The sequence below is a fragment of the Leuciscus leuciscus genome, assembly GCF_965113295.1.
Source record: "Leuciscus leuciscus genome assembly, chromosome: 7".
Taxonomy (NCBI): Eukaryota; Metazoa; Chordata; class Actinopteri; order Cypriniformes; family Leuciscidae; genus Leuciscus; species Leuciscus leuciscus.
The window spans coordinates 43,763,761-43,787,732 of record NC_138731.1 but is presented as its reverse complement, the minus strand read 5'-3'; the positions used below and the strand labels follow the sequence as shown (position 1 = coordinate 43,787,732).

At 38.1% G+C, this 23,972-nt stretch overlaps 3 protein-coding genes across 6 annotated transcripts in view; 1 reads left to right on the top strand and 2 right to left on the bottom strand.

Annotated features, from left to right (window-relative positions):
- Nucleotides 1-10,489, bottom strand: part of rab3gap1 (RAB3 GTPase activating protein subunit 1) — a 56,815-nt gene extending 46,326 nt beyond the window's left edge. For 2 of the 3 annotated variants that reach the window (XM_082174640.1, XM_082174642.1), the window contains exons 1-7: nucleotides 10,394-10,489; nucleotides 10,199-10,254; nucleotides 9,338-9,413; nucleotides 9,127-9,259; nucleotides 8,971-9,049; nucleotides 6,902-7,021; nucleotides 1,450-1,615 (exon numbers count right to left, since the gene is read on the bottom strand). In XM_082174640.1, the coding sequence (XP_082030766.1) occupies nucleotides 1,450-1,615; nucleotides 6,902-7,021; nucleotides 8,971-9,049; nucleotides 9,127-9,259; nucleotides 9,338-9,413; nucleotides 10,199-10,254; nucleotides 10,394-10,411 (648 nt within the window). In that variant the 5' untranslated portion in view covers nucleotides 10,412-10,489. The remainder of the gene's footprint in view (nucleotides 1-1,449; nucleotides 1,616-6,901; nucleotides 7,022-8,970; nucleotides 9,050-9,126; nucleotides 9,260-9,337; nucleotides 9,414-10,198; nucleotides 10,255-10,393) is intronic. The other variant, XM_082174641.1, reaches the window with a different exon arrangement.
- The window catches only part of LOC309502374 (uncharacterized protein), a 60,664-nt gene that overhangs the window by 10,847 nt on the left and 25,845 nt on the right, over nucleotides 1-23,972 (bottom strand). The window lies entirely within an intron of this gene.
- The window catches only part of ubxn4 (UBX domain protein 4), a 20,433-nt gene continuing 7,240 nt past the window's right edge, over nucleotides 10,780-23,972 (top strand). The window contains exons 1-9 of one of the 2 annotated variants that reach the window (XM_082174738.1): nucleotides 10,780-10,949; nucleotides 12,242-12,344; nucleotides 14,938-14,966; nucleotides 15,550-15,668; nucleotides 18,015-18,132; nucleotides 18,351-18,474; nucleotides 20,417-20,471; nucleotides 20,553-20,717; nucleotides 23,334-23,461. In XM_082174738.1, coding sequence (XP_082030864.1) covers nucleotides 10,868-10,949; nucleotides 12,242-12,344; nucleotides 14,938-14,966; nucleotides 15,550-15,668; nucleotides 18,015-18,132; nucleotides 18,351-18,474; nucleotides 20,417-20,471; nucleotides 20,553-20,717; nucleotides 23,334-23,461 — 923 coding nt within the window. In that variant the 5' untranslated portion in view covers nucleotides 10,780-10,867. The remainder of the gene's footprint in view (nucleotides 10,950-12,241; nucleotides 12,345-14,937; nucleotides 14,967-15,549; nucleotides 15,669-18,014; nucleotides 18,133-18,350; nucleotides 18,475-20,416; nucleotides 20,472-20,552; nucleotides 20,718-23,333; nucleotides 23,462-23,972) is intronic. The other variant, XM_082174737.1, reaches the window with a different exon arrangement.

The window sequence follows — 23,972 nt, the reverse complement described above, 5'->3', positions numbered from 1 at the left end:
GGAGTTTGGTTTCTAACACGTGCTGTAAGCGGTCGACCAATCACAACAGACTGGGTCATCTGACCAACCAGAGCAGAGTAGGCTCTCTGAAAGGCGGGGTTTAGAGAGACTGAATCTTTTATCAATCCGTTTCAGACACTGAGAAATGAGCTGATGCTGCAATGTATATTAGTGTGTTTTGAACTTGAATACATGGTTGGAAAAGGACATTATAATCATTATTTTCGTAACAATTTACAATAAGTCTTCATTGGTTAACATTAGTTTACAAGTTAACTAACAATAAACAACACTTTTGCATTTATTAATCTTAATGTTAACTTCTACATTTACTAATTCATACTTTAAATCAAAATTTGTATCTGTTAATATTAGCAAATGCACTTTGAAACAACAAACATGAAACTGTTATTTTTTTTAACTAATATTAGGTTAATAAATGCTGTAAAATATATTGGTCATAGTTAAGTTCATGTTAAATAATGCATTAACTAATGCTAAAAAATTAGACCTTATTGTAAAGTGTTACCATAAGTATTATGTTAAGTGCATTACAAAAGAATTAGTATTTGACTTTGTATGCTAACTACTGAAGGAAGATATTGGAGATTATTTACAGGTGATCCAAAATCTGAAATGAAGGAAATGTCATATTTGACAATTCAAATATAATTAAAGCTGCAATTAAGAAATGTATACCTTGAATGCAATATACTGTAAGTTGCTTTGGATAAAAGTGTCTGCCAAATGCATAAATTAGCAACAGTATCAAACCTCACCATCTTCAGACTGAGCCACAAAAATCATCAACCTTCCTACTTCATACGGCATGTGTTTTTACGATTTACAATCACGATTCGATACATATCACTATACGATATTATTGCGATACTCCAAGACATATGATAAAAGGTTAACAGAAAATGAACTGTTGATTAAAATGCTAACTTTGATATTACATTGGTGTGTAAATGAATAGACTTGGAGCTGAAACCCAAAGCACAGGACAACAGAGACACCAGAATAACAATATTCATGATTCTGAAGATCAAAACAGAATTATTTTAGACGAATATGCTTGCATTGTTTCACCACTAGATATATTTAAAATAATGTAAGCCACTTTTTACTGGTAACATCAGACATTTGGCATTATCAGGACCCACAAATATTCCCCCATTGCATTGTTATACATTATATTCAACATTATATATAGTAGTTTAATGTAGTACTGACACTAAAACTCATTTTGGATGAACTATACACAATACAGATTGTCACAATCCACGATACATATTGATGCATTTTTGTATTGCGATATAATGTGACACGATATATTGTTACACCCCTAAGTTTATAGAGTTAAATGTCCACATCCGATCAGCATGTTCTCTTTGTGTAAACATGAAACATGAAAACGTAAGACCAATGCTTATCATCAGAACTCACGATCTTGTTCTTAAAGATGTCGAGCAGGCCGGACAGGTGGTTGTACTGGCTGGGCACTTTACGCAGATGCACGATCTCGAAGTCTGAGCGAACGCCGGGTCCCTGACACTCGCCCGCAAACATCCTCCTCCACTTCTGCTGGATCTGTACGAACAGCGGCACGTGGCTGCAAAACAAGAGAAGAGCAGGTGTGTAGATATAATATGTGATCCTGAACCACAAAACCAATCACATGGGTTAAAAAAAAAGATTTATACATCATCTGAAAGCTGAATAAATAAGATTTCCATTGATATGGTTTGTTAGGATAGGACAATATTTGGTCGAGATACAACTACTTGAAAATCTGGAATCTGAGGGTGTAAAAAATCGAAACATTGAGAAAATCTCCTTTAAAGTTGTTCATTTATGTTCACGGTTGTGTTGCATTCACTCACAAAAATACATGTTTTATATATTTACGGTAGGAAATTTACTAAATATCTTCATGGAACATGATCTTTACTTAATATCCTAATGATTTTTGGCATAAAAGAAAAATCTATAATTTTGACCCATATAATGTATTGTTGGATATTGCCACAGATATACCAGTGCGACTCCAGACTGGAGACGTGATCCAGGGTCACACATGTGGAACAGGCTTTTCCTATCATTCCTATCATGACATTTTAACACTGTGAGCACAATAACAGCTTTTAGAAGGGACAGGAAAAATCTGGTACATTTAGCAATATAGAGGGTGAATTAAGAATTATGTGTATGATGTATATCATGCTGTTATGATGAACTACATGCCTGGTAACACTTTACAATAAGGTTCATTAGTTAACATTACTTAAAGGGGTGGTTGATTATGATTTGACTTTTCTAACTTTAGTTAGTGCGTAATGTTGCTGTTTGAGCATAAACAACATCTGCAAAGTTACAACGCTCAAAGTTCAAAGCAAAGGGAGATATTTGCTTTTAAAGAAATCGCTTTTTAAGGACTACAACAAAAGACTGGTAGAGACTACACCACATTCCTCCCGGGTTAGTGACATCACCAACCCTAAAATTTACATAAACCCCGCCCCCTGAACACGATTCATAGATTATCAAGACAGAATATGCTAATCAATGACTAGAAGATAACTACACATCAGCTACATAAACTCATCAACTAATCATTCAGAAATGTCCTGTTGCTTCTACATGTTGTCACTTCTTCTTGAGTCTCTCCATCATTGTCTGACTCCGGTTTAAACATAAAAGGCAAAAAGTTTTTGAAATTTTCAGTGCATGTCTGTGTGAGTGCAAGCTGTTGTAGCTCCGCCCCCTGTGCCGGGAGCATCAGCTCATTTGCATTTAAAGGAACAGATACAAAACGGTGTGTTTTTGCTCACCCTCAAAAAGTGACGACTTTAACATGCTATATAAAAATATCTGTGGGGTATTTTGAGCTAAAACTTCACACACACACTCTGGGGACATCAGAGACTTATTGTACATCTTGTGAAAAGAGCATTATACCCCCCCTTTAACTACCTTAGTTAACATGAACTAACAATGAACAATACTTTTACAGGATTTATTCATCTTAGTTAATATTAATTTAAATCTTTACTAATACATTATTCAAATCAAAGGTTGTATTTGTTAACATTAGTTAATGCACTGTGAACTAACATGAACAAACAATGAACATCTGTATTTTATTAACTAACGTTAACAAAGATGAATTAATACAGCAAGAAATGTATTGCTCACTGTTCATGTCAGTTAATATGACATATGACATAATACCATATGCCTTTCTCCACTGACTTTCTATGATGTTCAAAGCGTTTGTAAAGATGCTGATTTTCAGAAGGCAGATGTTTGACTCTGAGATGGAGAACGAGAACATGGTTTGTGTAACATTAGCAACTAATTATTAGCTGTTTGATAATGTAGTCATGCCAAAGGCTAATCATATCAATTACGGTGATGTGTCTGACGTTGATACATGAAACGCATTATCATTCTGATACGTCGACTTATAGATGACAATGTACAATTCACTCTTCCACTTCTTCTGAATCAGTTTCTGCTTCAAACATACTTAAACCAACATTTCTCAAATGCCATTGAGTGGATCAGGTAACCCGAGATGCTGTGATTGAATGGGGGCGGAGACTAATTTGCATATTCATGGTTCCACGTATACTAAATGAAGCAAGGGTGTCGGGTTACATTCAAGCTATTTTAAGGCATGAATAATTTTCACAGGAAAAAAACAGGGATAAAATTATTAAATGCAGGTGAACTTTAACACATGAAGTTCCTGTTCTCTGGTGTCTCTCTCTAGTAGATGAACACACACACACACACACACACACACACACACACACACACACACACACACACACACACACACACACACACACACACACACACACACACACACATGCTTACACAGCTCAACAGCGCCACCTGATGTCAAAACAGCAGCACTGCTGCTCTAAGTGCACTGCAGCAATATGACAGATGTAAATGCATTTATAAACAAAATATTTGTTTTTCATTAATCAAACAGAGCCAAAGCATCTCTCAACACCCATAATTCATATCATCGTATGAACGATTACAGTGAATATATTCCGCAGCACAATAATAACAAAACACATCACACGACGCAATACGCAGAACATCCACATAAAGCATTTAAAAAGAGGCTAAGAGATTATTAAAAACAACTATCTATCCCACAATGCCCCAGTAAGCCATGGCAACATGATCATCCTTGATCGTTGTTGCATAGACATTTATAACTGTCTGTCAATGCAGGAACTTGGCCAATCTAACTTCATAAATGAGTGTTAATGTGTCAAAACATATTTTACATTGACAAAGAGACAGATGTTTCCCAAAATGACGTGTGTCAATACAGACTTCAGTAAGATACTCGTAATTAAGAATGCATATGGTACAAAATACAGCTTTTTAGTAGTTGTATTAAAAATGGAGTGAGATTAGAGGTTTATAATAATAGGCCATCATAATAATAATACACCATAACAATAAACTACTATTATTATTGCAGGGTGTGGATTTTGGAATAAACTGCTGCTTCAATGTATATGTAATGAGTGATTAAATCTCTCTCCTTGAGAGAAAGAACGTATTATCTTGATGTTTTGAGACGACTCTCCTGTTTATAGTTAGAGCCTGGCCAAATCCAACCTTGGAAAAGCTGTGTGTCGGTGTGTGTGTTAAGGAACCACTGGCATTATTGGAGATTGAGTTAGTTGTTGTTCTGGACATGCTGGCACTCAGAAACCCAAATCTGCGACCTGGAAGGTCACAACGTGCCTAACTTCAGGGTCCGAGTGTCAGCCGCCTAATCGATGGACATATGCTTCAGTCTATCTGTATATGTGTGGAAAATTACTATGTTTATCTTTTTCTTAGCCAATGAGAATCATTCAACCTGAAGCAAGGGTATAACTGCTGTGTGTGTGTGTGTGTGTGTGTGTGTGTGTGTGGTGTAGTAGGGTATAACTGCTGTGTGTGTGTGTGTGTGTGTGTGTGTGTGTGTGTGGTGTAGGGTATAACTGCTGTGTGTGTGTGTGTGTGTGTGTGTGTGTGTGTGTGTGTGTGTGTGTGTGTGTGTGTGTGTGTGTGTGGTGTAGGGTATAACTGCTGTGTGTGTGTGTGTGGTGTAGGGTATAACTGCTGTGTGTGTGTGTGTGTGTGTGTGTGTGTGTGTGTGTGTGGTGTAGGGTATAACTGCTGTGTGTGTGTGTGTGTGTGTGTGTGTGTGTGTGTGTGTGTGTGGTGTAGGGTATAACTGCTGTGATCTCTGTAACTGTAAGCGGGGTTACGGCCTACGAACTCCTGTGTGAGTCTTGAAGCTGAACTTCTGCTGATGAAACTGCAAACTATCTTCAGTAAAACTTTTCTTCAATTTATTATAATTCTGACTCTGGGTCTTCTTTCAAACATCTGGTCCTTGGGTCCTAAACTGTTAACCCCTAACATTTTTATATAACAATACTAATTGTAAAAATGGTAATTATAATAATAATAATATACCATAAAAATGTGCTATTATTATTTTTACCAGTATATAACAATAATACCTAGAGATGCACCGATACTCAATTTCTCTGCCGACAACCGATTATTCAGAACGATATCTGTTGATACCGCAAACTATAAAGTGAACCGTGAGTGAAAGTGAGGTTAAAATTAACAAGAGAGCTATTATATTCAACTGCTATTTATTTTCAGATATAAAAAAAACCCCTGAAATGTTTGTATCCAACATTAGGTAGTTTTCATAAACACTTGTCTTCATGACAGATTTATTCAAGCATATATGTGACCCTAGGACCACAAAACTAGTCACATGGGTCAATTTTTTGAAATTGAGATTTATACACCATCTGAAAACAGAATAAATAAGCTTAGCTTTCCATTGATGTGTGGTTTGTTAGGATAGGACAATATTTAGTCGAGATACAACTATTGAAAATCTGGAATCTTAGGGTGCAAAAAATCTAAACATTGAGAAAATCTGCTTTAAAGTTGTTCATTTATGTTCACGATTGTGTTGCATTCACTCACAAAAATAAATGTTTTATATATTTACGGTAGGAAATTTACAAAATATCTTCATGGAACATGATCTTTACTTAATATCCTAATGATTTTTGGCATAAAGAAAAATCGATAATTTTGACCCATACAATGTATTGTTGGCTATTGCCACAGATATACCCGTGCGACTCCAGACTGGTGACGTGATCCAGGGTCACATATCATAACAGTAAATAAACACCTCTCTAGTGTTTTATAGCTAACTAACGAACTGTGAACACTGGATTTCTTTCCTGAGGTAAATGCAACATTGAGTGACATATTGTCCACATGCTGTTTTACTGACCTCTTTCCACGGTTGAAACACTGGTTGAGTTGTAGTCTGACACGCTTTTCCGACACCTTTTAATAGACGATAAAACCTGCCCTGATCTTTTTAAAAATTGTAATGAAGATATTAATAATAAATCATAACAATAAACGGTTACACTTTATTTTAAGGTGTCATTGTTACAGTGTAATTATATATGTAAGTACTGAGTAATATTAATCAACTACATGTACTGACTATAGGGTTAGGGTAGGATTAGGGTTTGGTTGAGGGTTAGTTGCATGTAATTATGCGTAATTTACTGTTATTACTATGATAAGTAGATGTAACATGTAACAAGGACACTGTAAAATAAAGTGTTACCCAATAAACTATTATCATTATTGGGTTTGCACTTTGACTATAACACCAGACACTTTCAATCTGAACCAGTGAATCGTTTTTTTTTTTTTTTTACTTTTAAATGTACAGGCGAATGAAGCAACGATAGTAACAATGTGTGGATCACAGGTGTTCATCAGAGATCCAGGAGCATGCTGGGACTCACGGTTCACTCACCAGCCTGTGTTTGCCAGAGCGATGGACACGGAGCTCAGCAGCAGGTTACACTTGGACTCACTGACGATGGCTTCACAGTTCGCTCCGGGAGAAATCACCACGAACTCACGCATGCCAAACCTACAGCACAACAGAGACGTGCGTCAGGACTTCCGGTTCGTTCAGACACACCGCATTACATGCAAACGCTCAGGAGGACCTGGAACCAGCGTAATTATACAGGCAAGATTCTTCAGTCAACTCTTCTTTGAGGAAACTCACTGACTGGTCTATTTTGACAACATGCTGTTTTTCACATCCATACTCGTGAGAAGACTATTACCCTGCCAAAATACACCCGAACTGAGAAATATGCTTATTACTATTATTTATATTTATTCAAGAGATTCCTGTAATGAAACAAGTGAAGTATTTATGAGTCATTGAATCATTCATTCATTCATGATTTAAAAAAAATATTATTCATTTAAATTAATTAGCTTAAACTGCAGCATTTAAAGGGACAGTTCACCCAAAAATGAAAATGTTGTCATCATTTACTCACCCTCACGTTTTTCCAAACTTGTATGAGTTTCTATATTCTGCTGAACACAAAAGAAGATACAGTACTGTGCAAAAGTCTTAGGCATGTTAATATCCCCCCCCAAAAATGGTTTTAAATCAGTTATTTATATCTTTTGCTGTAGTGTGTCAGTAGGAAATATAGTAGGTTTTGTGTCAGTAGGTTTCTTCAAGCGTCTTGGAGATGTTCCCGCAGTTCTTCTGGATTTAGTCTGTCTCAGTTTCTTCTGTTTCTTCATGTAATCACAGACGGACTCGATGATGGTGAGATCAGATCATACCGGCTGTTGTCAGACTCCTTGTGCATACACAAATCTCACTGGATTATTACAATTAATGGCAAAAACAATGTTTGGAAATGTAAACTGATATTTCCTACTGACACACTACAGCAAAAGATATAAATAACTGACTTAAAACCATTTTTTTGGGGGGGGGGGGGGGGGGGAGAGATTAACATGCCTAAGACTTTCGCACATTACTGTATTTTAAAGAATGTTGTGAACCAGACGGTTGACGGTAGCCATTGACTATTTACTATTGCACGTTTGGAACAACATAAGGGCGAGTAAATGATGACAACATTTTCATTTTTTGTGTGAACTATCCCTTTAAGTTTCAAAACAACCATTAGTGGAGAATGAGATTTGAATGAGTCTTTATTGTGATATGATCTATCACAATAAAGATAAACAGATAAACTATGTTAAAAACATCTTTCTGAGCAATACTAAACATTGAACTGCATCCTATTTGAGATTCTCAATCACTATTTGAATATCCTTTGAAAAATCGGACGCGTCTTCAGCCCTATTCGGACGGGACTAGTGTGACACGGAGAGGTGGAGTAAAGTAATTATTATCAGAGCTTCTTTTTGATTTTAGTCCCGTCTGAATGTGCATCTCAGTGATCATCACGGACAACGTCAGTAAAGATTACGGAGACTTTTACCTTCAGTAAAAAGGTCCGGAAAAATGACCTCAGGTGATACTAATCCCGTGCGAATAGACCCGCTGTATATATGTACATCCGTCATTTCCTGTTTAAAAGTAGTTTTCCGCTGTTTTTAAAGCATGGAGACGCTTGATAACACATTCAGTTGCGTTCTAGACGCTGGGACGAGTCTGTGGCAAAACTCAAGTGTTACACACACCATCAGATCAGAAAGAAGATCAACAGCACTTGTTAGAGGCACGAAACTTCTTTTAGCGTTAGATATGTGTCTATTACCTCCACAATCCAATCTGAAGTTACTTAATACATCGTTCGACCGGACATAACTGTTTTATATCTATAAATATAGGTTATATGTGTTTGCGCACGTGATATCAGGAAGCAGCGTAACACACACATGACGACAGGAGTGACGGCGGTGTGTAAATCTGAGATCTCTTATCTCGTGCGAATTGGCCATTAATATTACAGACGTCCTGAGGTAAAATTACATCACTCCATCTCCCCTAGTAAAGCTAATCCTGTCCGAATAGGGCTTTATAGAGCTTCTTACCATCTGACCAGACAGTGCGCTCGAGGAGGAAAGTCATTGTTCATGCAGAGCAGGTCCTGCATGGCCAGCGGATACGCATCTGAAAGCAGAAGACACCGTTCAACACACACAGAAGAGGTCAAAGGTCAGCTGACGAGGTCAACCTGCCAAACGTACCTTCCTCTGGCTCATCTACGCCTTCACTCTCTGCCGACTCCTGTTTCAGACAGTGATGTGTAATGGAGAACTTGAAATCAGCGAAGTTAATCTCTAGACTCGTCTCTTCCCAGATGCCGCTGGTGTATTCGCCCTGTCAACATAAACACTGTTAACTTCTGCGTACTTCATTTCATACATCATTCGTGTAACTGTAATCATGGGTAATGACCTTCTCCGGTGGTTTCCCAACACGACAACCAATCAGCTTCCAGTCATTGAGCACCTCCTCAACCCTGGATATGAATCTACAAAGACACACAAGTAATAAAACCTCAGTGTAAAATGGAGAAAATTAACATATAGAATGAATAATAGAATGAATGCACAGATGAATAGTTCATGCATAATAGTTACTGTGCCGTCATATAAATAAATACCAATCAATAAAATAGTGACGGTGACTATAAATGAACCAATATCACGCAAAGAAACACAACATGTTAAGTGTCGCATCTCTTTTTGACCAGAGGTGAAAATGCACCATTTAATCTGAACTTAAATATGATTGTAATTCATAAATGCTTTAGAATACAGGCTAATACTATTTTTAAGTTGTTTACAAGATGAAACGTAGAAATTATAACATTCTGAGTCATATTTATGACGTGACAAGTTGAAATCATGACATAGTGAGCAATATTCATAAGATGAAATGTCTAAATTAAGACATACTAAATCATAAAAAATTTGAATGATCTTGTAAGTCAACAATAACTAGCCTATTTATCTCATTATTTTGACTTTTTTTTATACCTCATAGCGAGTATGTAACGACTTAGTATGTCATAATTTCGACTCTTCATCTCATAATTAAGGTTTACTCTTTCATAACTTCGACTTGATCAATATCATAATTATGTTTTACCAAGTCATGATGTTTTATTCTTATGTGGCGAGAATGGGCGTTCATAAGGACTCGACAACACAAACACAAGATGACTTTAGTGCACTTTAATCATAAAACCGCATGAAAAGCCACAGAAACGTGAGATTACTGAGGAAATGTTTGTTTAAATGCTTATTTCTGTACCTCTCCCACTCCGATGCGGTGGTAAAATCAGTGATTTCAAACACTTCAGACTCGGGCTGAAACAGAAACCCGTGACAGTTAAAGAACCGAATAAAGCAGACACATGTCAAAATAACTGCGTGCATTTATATGACATATGTGACATTGACATGATGCAGATCATAATGATGCATATTGAGACATAAACAAACTCACATCACTGTCAGCCGCCATCTTGGCTCTCTGTTTAGAATGACGTACCACCGTCACGTGATGCGTCTGGAAATCATAAAAATGTACTCTTACGATTCTTTTATGTTTTTGTTTATTTTTCCATTAAATATAAAGATTTTGAATTAATTTAATTCGCAGACATCTGGACTATCACAAAGTAGATTATAAAGGTATATGTCAAATATTATGAATCTGTATTAGGCGTCTTTTTTCCTGTCTTTGGAATTTTGGAGTTACTTGCGCCTCTTTCTTTTTTAGTTCTTAAATAATAATTAAATAAATAAATATTAAATAAATAAATCGTACGACATTAATAAAATTAAATTAAACGACATTTCCCAGAGTTCCTCGGATCGAACTGCTTCCGTGTTCTCAGCGCAGCTTCCGGCAGCTGTGAGTTGTCGAATCTTTTGGAGCTCAGCAGCAGCACTGATCTTCATCATCGTCATCTTCATCATGCGCTGGTTTGAGGGCTCAATCCCAGCGGCCATCGCGTCAGCTAAACAGCGCAAATGTGTGTTTGTGGTTGTGATCACAGGTACCTGACTATCATCATCATCATTATCATCTCCGTCACACACACTAACTGTTTGACTGTGTTTTTACAGTATTAGTCGATGACAGAGGATGACAGGACACAGATGGATCCGGTTAATGTGTCAGATATGCGCTTATATTAATAAGATATGCGCTTATATTGACACGCCATGTCCGCATCAGCTGAGTCATTATTATAATATTTCACAATCATAACGTCTTTTGTTTATCCAGTGCAGAGTGAGTTGATTTGTCCAGTCAGAACCGGATAATTTCGTCAAACTGACTGAGACGATCATGTGATTTCAAGTGTGTTTCTGTTTGTCTGTCGTTCTCTCTATCTATCTGTCATTCTATCTATCTATCTATCTATCTATCTATCTATCTATCTATCTATCTATCTATCTATCTATCTATCTATCTATCTGTGTTGTTCTGTCTATCTATCTGTGTCTGTCTGTTGTTCTGTATCTATCTATCTATCTATCTATTTATCTATCCATCTATCTATCATCTATCTGTCTATCCATCTGTTATTCTATCTATCTATCTATCTGTCTATCTGTCATTCTGTCTATCTGTCGTTCTGTCTGTCCATCTGCTATTCTATCTATTTAACTATCCATCTATCTGTCTGTCTGTCTGTCTATCTGTCGTTCTGTCTATCTGTCGTTCTGTCTGTCCATCTGTTATTCTATCTATCTATCTATCTATCTATTTGTCATTCTGTCTGTCCATCTGTTATTCTATCTATCTATCTATCTATCTATCTATCTATCTATCTATCATCTATCCATCTGTTATTCTATCTATCTATCTATCTATCTTCTATCTGTCTATCTATCTGTCGTTCTGTCTGCCTGTCTATCTGTCGTTCTGTCTGTCCATCTGTTATTCTATCTATTTATCTATCCATCTATCTATCTGTCTCTGTTGTTCTGTCTATCTGTCTGTTGTTCTCTCTGTCTGTCGTTCTGTCTATCTGTCATTCTGTCTATCCATCTGTTATTCTATCTATCTATCTATCTGTGGTTCTAGTCTATCTGTCATTCTATCTATCTATTTATCTGTCTGTCTGTCTTTTGTTCTATCCATCCATCTGTTATTCTATCTATCTATCTGTCTGTGGTTCTAGTCTATCTGTCTGTCGTTCGTTATCTATGTATCTATCTGTCTGTCTGTTGTTCTGTCTGTCTATTTATCTGTCGTTCTATCTATCATGTCTTTCTGTCTGTTTGTCGATGTCATTTAATCTGTCTGTCTATCTCTATCCGTCTATCGATCTGTCATTAGGGAGTGATGATCAGTCCTCTCAGCTGATCTCCAGTTGGGAGACGGAGAGTGTGTCGGATGCGGTGGAGAACTGCTGTGTGGCGATACGAGTGGACGCTCAGAGGTCAGTGAGACCGACACACACACATCAGATCAGTGTCATCTCAGTGATGTCCTCCAATCACACACACACATCAGATCAGTGTCATCTCAGTGATTTCCTCCAATCACACACACACATCAGATCAGTGTCATCTCAGTGATTTCCTCCAGTCACACACACACATCAGATCAGTGTCATCTCAGTGATGTCCTCCAGTCACACACACACATCAGATCAGTGTCATCTCAGTGATGTCCTCCAGTCACACACACACATCAGATCAGTGTCATCTCAGTGATGTCCTCCAGTCACACACACACATCAGATCAGTGTCATCTCAGTGATGTCCTCCAGTCACACACACACATCAGATCAGTGTCATCTCAGTGATGTCCTCCAGTCACACACACACATCAGATCAGTGTCATCTCAGTGATGTCCTCCAATCACACACACACATCAGATCAGTGTCATCTCAGTGATTTCCTCCAATCACACACACACATCAGATCAGTGTCATCTCAGTGATTTCCTCCAATCACACACACACATCAGATCAGTGTCATCTCAGTGATTTCCTCCAATCACACACACACATCAGATCAGTGTCATCTCAGTGATTTCCTCCAATCACACACACACATCAGATCAGTGTCATCTCAGTGATTTCCTCCAATCACACACACACATCAGATCAGTGTCATCTCAGTGATGTCCTCCAATCACACACACACATCAGATCAGTGTCATCTCAGTGATTTCCTCCAATCACACACACACATCAGATCAGTGTCATCTCAGTGATGTCCTCCAATCACACACACACATCAGATCAGTGTCATCTCAGTGATTTCCTCCAATCACACACACACATCAGATCAGTGTCATCTCAGTGATGTCCTCCAATCACACACACACATCAGATCAGTGTCATCTCAGTGATGTCCTCCAATCACACACACACATCAGATCAGTGTCATCTCAGTGATTTCCTCCAATCACACACACACATCAGATCAGTGTCATCTCAGTGATGTCCTCCAATCACACACACACATCAGATCAGTGTCATCTCAGTGATTTCCTCCAATCACACACACACATCAGATCAGTGTCATCTCAGTGATTTCCTCCAATCACACACACACATCAGATCAGTGTCATCTCAGTGATTTCCTCCAATCACACACACACATCAGATCAGTGTCATCTCAGTGATTTCCTCCAATCACACACACACATCAGATCAGTGTCATCTCAGTGATGTCCTCCAATCACACACACACATCAGATCAGTGTCATCTCAGTGATGTCCTCCAGTCACACACACACATCAGATCAGTGTCATCTCAGTGATTTCCTCCAATCACACACACACATCAGATCAGTGTCATCTCAGTGATTTCCTCCAATCACACACACACATCAGATCAGTGTCATCTCAGTGATGTCCTCCAGTCACACACACACATCAGATCAGTGTCATCTCAGTGATTTCCTCCAGTCACACACACACATCAGATCAGTGTCATCTCAGTGATGTCCTCCAGTCACACACACACATCAGATCAGTGTCATCTCAGTGATTTCCTCCAGTCACACACACACATCAGATCAGTGTCATCTCAGTGATTTCCTCCAGTCACACACACACATCAGATCAGTGTCATCTCAGTGATTTCCTCCAATCACACACACACATCAGATCAGTGTCATCTCAGTGATTTCCTCCAATCACACACACACATCAGATCAGTGTCATCTCAGTGATTTCCTCCAATCACACACACACATCAGATCAGTGTCATCTCAGTGATTTCCTCCAGTCACACACACACATCAGATCAGTGGCTACGTTTACATGCAACCAAATAATCCATTAGTAATGGGATTGACGGCTCAATCGGACTGAAAAGCCTTCATGTAAACTCCTTAATCGATCCGATTGAGCTCGATCCGCATTCAATTTCAATCGGATTGAGAGCGGTGGTTTATTCCTTTTCTAATCCGATCGAGGGAACATGGAAACACTTGATCGGATTGAAACTGAAACTGAAAGGACTGCGCATGTGCAATGATGTAGAAACAGCGTAATGACGTATGACGCGCGGAACGAGCTGTTCTTCCTGATGAATAAAGTGTCGTATAAATGAGTGTCCCTTCATCCTATAATCCTCCGTTCACTGCGTCTGTGAAGTGGAGCAGGACAACGTTTCGGACTCTCATCCACAGACGACTGGTTTTGGGCATTTTTACTAGCGGCTCAACGGTTCATATGCTCATTGTCTCCAAATTACCACCAGAAATGGATAAATATTAAGCCTGCTGTTTAGAACAAATAAAGAACCATTGTAAGAGAATAGTTATTATGTGCAAACAGTGGGAAACTGTATATTCGTGCAGTGAGCGCATGTCAAAAAATATATTCAGATTTGAAGCTTATAAACGCGCACATCAACCCGATCACATGTTTAGCGTTCATGTAAACATTACGTTCGGATTCATCAATCGGAATTTTGTGCATGTAAAAGTTGTGCATGTAAACATAGCCAGTGTCGTCTGGATGATTCCCTTCACTCACTCCAGTCTCTGTCTGTCTCTCTTGTTCTTTCAGTGAAACATGTGTCCAGTTCTCTCAGATCTGTATCCTTTGCTGTTCTTCTGTGGACGCTCGGTGGGATTTTACTGGCACATCTAAACTATAAATACACCTAATGTAATGTCCAATTTCACAGGAAACATTTTGAGTGTTTTAAGCTTTCAAATGGTTACTAAAATATACAATAAAAAAGTTCACATTGATAGCAAATACAAGATTCATATGTGAACAGGGCTCTCAGTGCTTAAAAAAAGAAACAAAACAAGAAACTCATGACCAATAAGAGTCAGGCGTTCCTGTGACAGTCTGAAGGAAGAAATGCTCACGAACAGCACATCTACAGAGAGTCAAATATATTTTGTATATATAAATACACACACATGCATGTGTATATATTTGAGAAAAATTGCATGTATATACTGTATACTGTATTTATATATAAATAACAAATTTTCTTAAATATACACATGCATGTGTGTATTTATATATACAAAATAATCATACACAGTACACACACACATATATTATGTAAACACAGATTATTTTGGATGCGATTAATGGTTGCACAGCCCTAGAGTTCTCAGATGTTCCAGGTCTGTTTGTGTCTTTAACTCTGAGCTCGCACAGATCCGGTGGTGTGTATCCCCTCCAGTTTCTTCATAGGAGAGAACGGTATTCCTCTGGAGGTCATCGCTGGCAGCGTCACGGCGGACGAGCTGAACCGGAGGATCATCAAAGTCACCCAGGTGAATAAACACACGTCACAACGGTTAGAAATGATCATGTGCAAACAAACATGATGGTGAGAACCTGCTCACACTGAAAGACTTGTCTTTGTTAGTTCTGCAAAACTGTAGTTTAACCATCAGATTAGTTGTGTCATATAGTGTACTAGTCAGTGAACAGAGTGTGACTAAAGCCCTATTCGGACGGGACTAGTGTATCATGGAGAGGTGGAGTAAAGTAACGATTACCAGAACTTCTCTGTGTCCGAATGTGCATCTCAGTGATCATCACGGACAATGTCAGTAAAGATTACGGCGACTTTTACCTTCAGTAAAAAGGTCCGGAAAAATGACCTCAGGTAATACTAATCCCGTGCGAATAGACCCGCTGTGAATATGTACATCCGTCATTTCCTGTTTAAAAATAGTTTTTCGCGTTTTTTCAAGTATGGAGACGCTTGATAACACATTCAGTTGCGTTCTAGACGCTGGGACGAGTCTGTGGCAAAACTCAAGTGTTTTACACACACCATCAGATCAGAGAGAAGATCGAACGCACTTGTTAGAGGCACGAAACTTCTTTTAGCGTTAGATAAGAGCCTTTCACCAACACAATCCAATCTGAAGTTAATTAATACATCGTTCGACCGGACACAACTGTTTTATATCTATAAATATAGGTTATATGTGTTTGCGCACGTGATATCAGGAAGCAGCGTAACACACACATGACGACAGGAGAGACGGCGGTGTGTAAATCTGAGATCTCTTATCTCGTGTGAATTGGCCATTAATATTACAGACGTCCTGTGGTAAAATTACATCACTCCATCTCCCCTAGTAAAGCTAATCCCGTCCGAATAGGGCTTTATAGAGGGAATGCATTGACGTCACTTTCCCGCGGGAACACACTCCCTCAGCCGGACTGAGTGGCAGAAGAGCTGCTGAGTGACTGGATTTAATAGGAGAAACTGTGAAAACACGAGTAAAAGAAACAATTATCAGTTTAAAGAGGGGGGGGTGAAACACTCAGTTTCAGTCAATCTCATGTTAATCTTGAGTCCCTATAGAGTAGTATTGCATCCTTCATATCTCCAAAAAGTCTTTAGTTTTATTATATTTATAAAAGAAAGATAGGCTGTACCGAGTCTTTCCGGAAAAAAACGAGCGGCTGGAGGCGTGCCGTGTGGGCGGAGCTAAAGAATCGCGAGCGCGAATCACACACACACCATACATCGCATGCTCCATAGATACATTAACTATACCGTGATCATGTTGTTTACTTGCTGTGCTTACGCGCCGATAGCTAACAACACACAGACATTTGAAGCAGTTTTACTCACCGCCTGCGGTTCCAACGCACGACCGTGAACCTTTATCGTTGGGACTGCTCCATCCTTAAGCATTAGACGATCTGCAAATCCGGCGTCGAACTGGGCCTTGTTTATAAAACAATCATCGTCGAAATGCAGGGAACAACCAAGAACACTTGCACAACTCCGTTGATGGCTTCCCTAAAGCCGAACACAGTGCTTTGATGGGCGTACTGCTTTCGCTCTCTCGCTCTGGTCGACGGGTGCGCGCGCGCTCTTCCGGGAGAAGTGCCCTTAGGACCCGTATAAGGAAATTCCGCCCCATCTGACGTCACACATGCCCATACTCTTAAAAAAAACTTTCCGAAACTTGTGACAAACCAGAAGGAGTATTTTTGGCACAGAAATACTCCATCAAACGTACAACTTGAAACTTTGTCCATGTTTAGCATGGGAATCCAACTCTTTAACAGTGTAAAAAACTCAGTATGCATGAAATAGCATTTCACCCCCCCTTTAAACTAAAGCTTGGACTTGATATAGTGTTCCTTACAACTTACCAAAGATCCAGTGATCATGGATATTGACATGCAGACAGGAATCCTGAATACTGACATTTATATGTGCTTGATTACGACGCCAGGGAAATACATAAAGCAAATTTGCCTGTGAATGCTTTATATAAATACAATATAGGCAAGTCTAAATCCGGCTGATCACTTATATCAGAGTTATATATATCATCATATCGTCCAGCCCTAAAACTCAAGTATACTCGTATATCTGAGTGAAACGGCCTCTCAAACTAGAACAAATGTGGGCGGGGCTTGATTTTGTCTGTAGGGAATTGATTGGATGGTGGTGGTTTGCTATTGGTGGATGTCATGTGAGTGACAGGTTGCTCCGCCCACATCATCAGAGAAGAGAAGAGGGAGGGGACGTTATTTACATAAAAAAAAAAAAAGACTTGACCATAGTGACTTTAATGTAGATGTAGCCTCAGATTTCTGTTAGACACACACACACACACACACTAACAAACCCTTCTGTACAGATGCACACGGAGCAGATTGAAGGTGCCGAGACGGATCCAGAGAGACCCGATCAGACGCCCGCCTGTGAGCCTCAGGGCGCTCTGAACGTCACTAGCCTCAGCTCTGCCACATCTAAAGGTGACGTTTTAAAGCCATCGAGAGGTGGCTGGATGATGGTTCGCTCACATCTGGTTTTCAGGAAAGATTGATTTGCATCTAGCGCTGGTTCAGCTGTGTTTCAGACACGCACTGCTGATTTAGCAGGTTAACACGCAAGCGACAGAGATTTGCATGTTTCGATTTCATTGCTGTTCTGGTGAAGCGTGTTTCGTTGAGTGATCCTTCTGTTCCCCCAGAATCCCTGTCTGTGCCGATGGAGGAAGAAGGAGCGTCAGGTTATGTGACTCCAGGTGAGGATAAAAGCCTGCCGTCAGAAGACGCGTCTCAGCCAGACGAGCCCTTAGATGCCAGAGTGGAGAGGTGAGTGGAGCACCAGTTAGCATGAATTCTGGACAAAAACTGCGGTAGTTAGACAGCGAGAGCCCGTCTGATGTACATGTGAAGCCAGTCACAGTTCAGTGTGTTTTTACATGCCGTTATGGGAGGGTTTGTCTGAAATAAATGAACCCTCTGATCATTTCGACCTTGAGAGGATTTTCTTTTTACTGAAAACGCCAGTTAAAGGTGAAGTTTGTGAGATTGACAGCTAGTGGTTGAAATGGGTACTGTAGTCCAAATAAAAAATATTGGAGAGAGTTGTTTTCCACGCCCCGTCCTCCTCAGACTCGACGCTCATGTGGGTTGCCAGTTTGAGGACACGCAACAGGAACGAGCGCAATTGACAATGGAAGGCGAGGAGACTTACACACTGCAAGTTGATGAGTTCATTTATTGATTTGTGATGAGTTGATATCGCATTTTAATATGCTGCCGTTCATAGAGATTTTTAGATTGGTGCGGAGGCTTTTTAGGTCGGGTGAATCTGCGATCTCTGACCCAGTTTGTTCACTAGCTTCCATAACTGCAATATGCTGTGTGTTCCGCCATCTGGCATCCCAGGGTGTCGAAATACTATTGGGTAAATTGGCAACATGCAGTATCGCACGGATCAAAACAAAAACGGACATTCCGACACGGAGCGTCTAAAGTAAAATAACTGGCTGTAGAAGTTTATGGCTGCACCATATTGAAGAAAATTGCGATATGCGATAACTCATTAAATAATGCGATATTCGATATGCGATACGATAATGCTTAAAGTGTGTAAAATAAACTTAAATTATCTTTAAAATATATTAAAAATAATATAACCTACATGAATGTTTCACATTCATTTTGTGACATGAAAACATCCCTAAACTTCTGGAAGTGAACATCAGTGTTTTACTGTAGCGTAAGAAGTGTTATTTTAACATCAGTGTAAACCACGGGGTTCAGGTTATCCTACATTAGGGTTATTAAACAACAGAAACTGAATAATCAAATGTAAAAATAAAACACAACTTAGTTTTCACTGTATGAGTGAAATATATCCTGATTCTTATTAAAGCTACAGAAGTTATTCAGCCGAGAGCAGTGAGTGATTTTCTCTTCATCTTTTGTTCATGACACCAGTTATTGCAAGCCGTTGCGATATGCATATCGCGATATATACTTTGCGATATTTCGATAATTTCTATATATTGTGCAGCCCTAGTAGAAGTGTTTTTCAGAGACGCGAGTATGTGAACTCTGCAAACATGTACGCAAACATATTATGGTATTTTAATCCTTTAGTACAGTAAAAAACGTACATACAGTATCTTAAATGTTATCGTATTGGACTAAAACTATTTTCTAACTCAATTTTGATGTACTTTTTTTTGGGTTGGGGGGTTCCCACCTTGTTACTCTTGTGGTGTTCCTGGTCAAAAATTACCGGCCATTTAAAAAACTGCTTAGAAATCTCTCATTATGCTTTGTCATTGCCAAATATTTGATTCAATTTATGTTTATCAACTTAAGCGCTGGTTTTACATTTCATTTTGGAACTGATTGATCGTAGCTTATGTACCTTATGTGAGGTGCGTAAGCTCAGATCTCAATTCATAGTTTTCACTAGCGGAGACCTGGAGGCAAAAACATCCATAGAACTGCACAATTTTCCATCTCAAAAGAAGAAAAACTAAAATATGTGAACAAAATAGAAGTTTTGGGTACTTGTGATGCATATAAGCACCTGCTGCAGGATTTCAGGCCCTAAAAACTGCGGGATATTCTAAAACGCTTAACGTAAAAATCACTTAAAGTACTAAAACACTGACAAATTCAGTATAAAGCGTATTGATGATGCAGATGAGCCCAGAATATGAGCTCAACACAACTCTTTATAATGTTTTTTTGTGGAAAACGTGTTTTTTTTCCCATTTGTTTTCTCATGCAGGTTAACGAAGAAGCTGGAGGAAAGACGTGAGCAGAAAAAGAAAGCAGAAGAAGAGGTAATTCTCTCTTAACACACTCTGAACGTCCATTGAAAGCTGAATGAGGTGAATGACGCCACGTTCCTCTCACACGGGCAGAACGAGCTGAAGAAGGAGGTGGAGAGGCGTAAGATGGGGAAGGAGATCCTGGACTACAAGAAGAAGCAGGAGGACGAGAAGACCAAGCGCCTCCTGGATGAGAGGAATCGAGAGAAGGCGGAGGAGAAAGCGGCCAGAGACCGAGTCAAGCAGCAGATCGCTCTGGTATCACCTCAGATCAGTGTTTCTCGTGTTGTACAGTAGGGCTAGGCATGACACGGACACACACTGCAAAACATGCTTTTCTTACTTAGTATTTTTGTCTCGTTTCCAGTTCAAATATCTAAAACACTTTAAATCAAGATGCATTTGCCAGAAAAGTACTTCAACTTTTATTTATTTATATAGCACATTTAATAGCAACGTTGTTGCCCAAAGTGCTTCACAGTTAACTAAAGACAGTAGAACATACAGTACAGGCCAAAAGTTTGGACACATTACTATTTTTTATGTTTTTGAAAGAGGTTTCTTCTGCTCAAGCCTGCATTTATTTGATCAAAAATACCGATTTTTTTTTTTAATATTGTGATATATTATTACAATTTAAAATAATTGGTTTTCAGGATCATTACTCCAGTCTATCACATGATCCTTTACAAATCATTCTAATATTCTGATTTATTATCAAAGTTGGAAACAGTTCTGCTGCTTAATATTTTTTCATAACCTGTGATACTTTTTTAGGATACTTTGATGAATAGAAAAAGAAAAAAAAGAAGCAAATGTTGTAAAAATAGAAATCTTTTGTAACAGCAATATACACGACTGGTCAGTCATTCGGGGTCAGTAATTTTTTTTCTTTCTTTTTTTGAAATAAATCAATACTTTTATTCAGCAAGGATGTGTTAAATTGATAAAAAAGTGATAGTAAAGAAGATTTATATTATTAGAAAATATTGTTTTATTTTGAATAAATGCAGTTCTTTTTAACCTTTTATTCATCAAATATATTAGGCAGCAGAACTGTGTCCAACACTCATAATAAATCATCATATTAGAATGATTTCTAAAGGATCATGTGATAGACTGGAGTAATGATCCTGAAAATTCAGCTTTGCATCACAGAAATAAATGATAATTTAAAGTATAATAAATTGAAAACCAATTATTTTAAATTGTAATAATATATCACAATATTACTTTTTTTTTCTGTATTTTTGATCAAATAAATGCAGGCTTGATGAGCAGAAGAAACTTCTTTCAAAAACATTAAAAATAGTAATGTGTCCAAACTTTTGGCCTGTACTGTACATGTCTAAAAATATTTATGAAGCCTAGCAGAGAAAGGCATGACTACACACTCTTAGACATACCCCCTCACACAACAGTTTAATGAGATCAGTGTAGAGAGAAATAAAACTAAATGAAAATAAGTTATATCTACAATGTACAATACCCTTAACTAAAAGCTAAGTTAAAAAGATTGGTTTTTAATTGAGACTCAAACATTTCTATTGTTTGAGCTAGCCGGATATGAGGGGGAAGACTGTTCCACAACTTGGGAGAAAAGTAAAATGCCATAAGATATTATGTCTTGTTTTCTGGGGAAATGCTTTAAAAAAGCTAATTATCTGCCAATGGGGTAAGAATAATAATCTTAATTCAAACAGAAACAAGATCATGTTTCTTACCCCATTGGCATATCATTAAACATTTTTAACAACAACTCACTTCATTTTGATTTATTTCCTCTAGAAAACAAGACATAATATCTTATGGACTTTTACTACTTTAGTAAAATGCATCTTGATTTAAGATATTTTGATTTTAGATATTTGGACTGGAAACAAGACAAAAATACTAAGTAAGAAAAGCATTTTTTTGCAGTGCAAATTATATCATTCCATTCACAAGCTTGGGATTTGATTCAATTTGATTCATTCAGATATCAGGTACAGTACGTGTCAGTCTTTCTCAACGAAAAACAAACTTGTTCAAATTAACTGATTTGTATACAAGCATTTACATTTTAAATTGCAATTTAAGGCATTTAAGGCAGTTTTTATAATAATAATAATAGTAATAATTTTTGAATAACATAATTATGTATCTACTCCACTTTTTGAAATATAACCATTTAACGATAGATTTATTCAAACATGCATCAAATATTGCAGAACAGGTTAAGTAAAATATAATGAATGTATAATAGTGCATATATATTTATCAAAATGCATGTCTCTAGTGCTATTTTTCTAGCTATTTATGGACTTTTCTGAGGTAAATGTAACGTTACATAACATATTGTTCATAAGCTTGTTTTATTGGCGTCTTTCCATGGTTGAAACAACGTACTGTATATTTCAACATTCCTTCTGATGTTCATTCATGTTGGTTTCGTGCCGTAACTAGTAGTAAAGAGGAAGAGATGATCGGTTCACGCAACATTAAAGAGCCACAAAAGCGCATTTATTGTTTGAATTTCTTAATAAAACAAAGAATTTGAAAGCTGAGACTTTGTTTCATATCAAAAGAAACGTTTTATTCACGCATCATCTAAAAGATCCATTCTTAGGATTTAAGAATCACTATCGGTTCATCAAAATTAGAACTGAGAAATCAATATTTTTACCCCACCTTATTACAGTGATGTCTGAAGGATGTGAAGCGACTCACTGGACAACACGACCTCGAGCGTCTTACTGCTCTTAGATTAACTAAAGTCAGACGTGCTCATGATCACAGTGTCATTCGTCCAGTAGGAGATCTAGTTCCTACTGGAGTTGTGCTGTTGTACATACACACATCATCACACACGCTTGACTCTGGTTTGATCCACAGGACCGTGCGGACAGAGCGGCCCGTTACGCTCAGAACCAGCAGGACACCGAGGCCACCAGACTAGCAGCGCTGCAGGCCAGAGCCGCCGAACACGAGGCCAAGAGAGACGCCACACAGAGAGAGAGAAGGTGACATCACTAAATCAAGCCTGTGTTTAGAACCTTTCGAATTATTATTGTTTTTGGGACATTTGTGAGAAAAAGTGACATCACAAAATCAAGCCTGTTTTCAGAACCTTTAGAATTTTGTGAGATATTAAGTCTAATTAAAAAAAAAATTATGTATCAAAATGAAGTGAGTTTATGCTTAAAAGCAATAAAATAAAAATAATCTTGATTTTCTTTTAAATTCTGTCTTTTTTCTGACCCCGTCGGCAGATGTTTGTTCTTGTTTTCAGCAAAAACTCGCTTCATTTCGTATTTTTGTCTTGATTTCCAGATCAAATTCATAAGAAAGAAAATCATATTTTGCAATGTGCATAGCTAATAAATAATTCTGGCTGTAATTCTGTGATTTTTAAATATCTGAGTAAATTAAATTAACAGGCTTGGGCAGCGAAGCAAGTGCATTCTGGGAGTTGTTGTCTTTCATCCACATGAGCCAAAAATACATTTTCTGGCTTTTCTCAGTCTAGAAGGC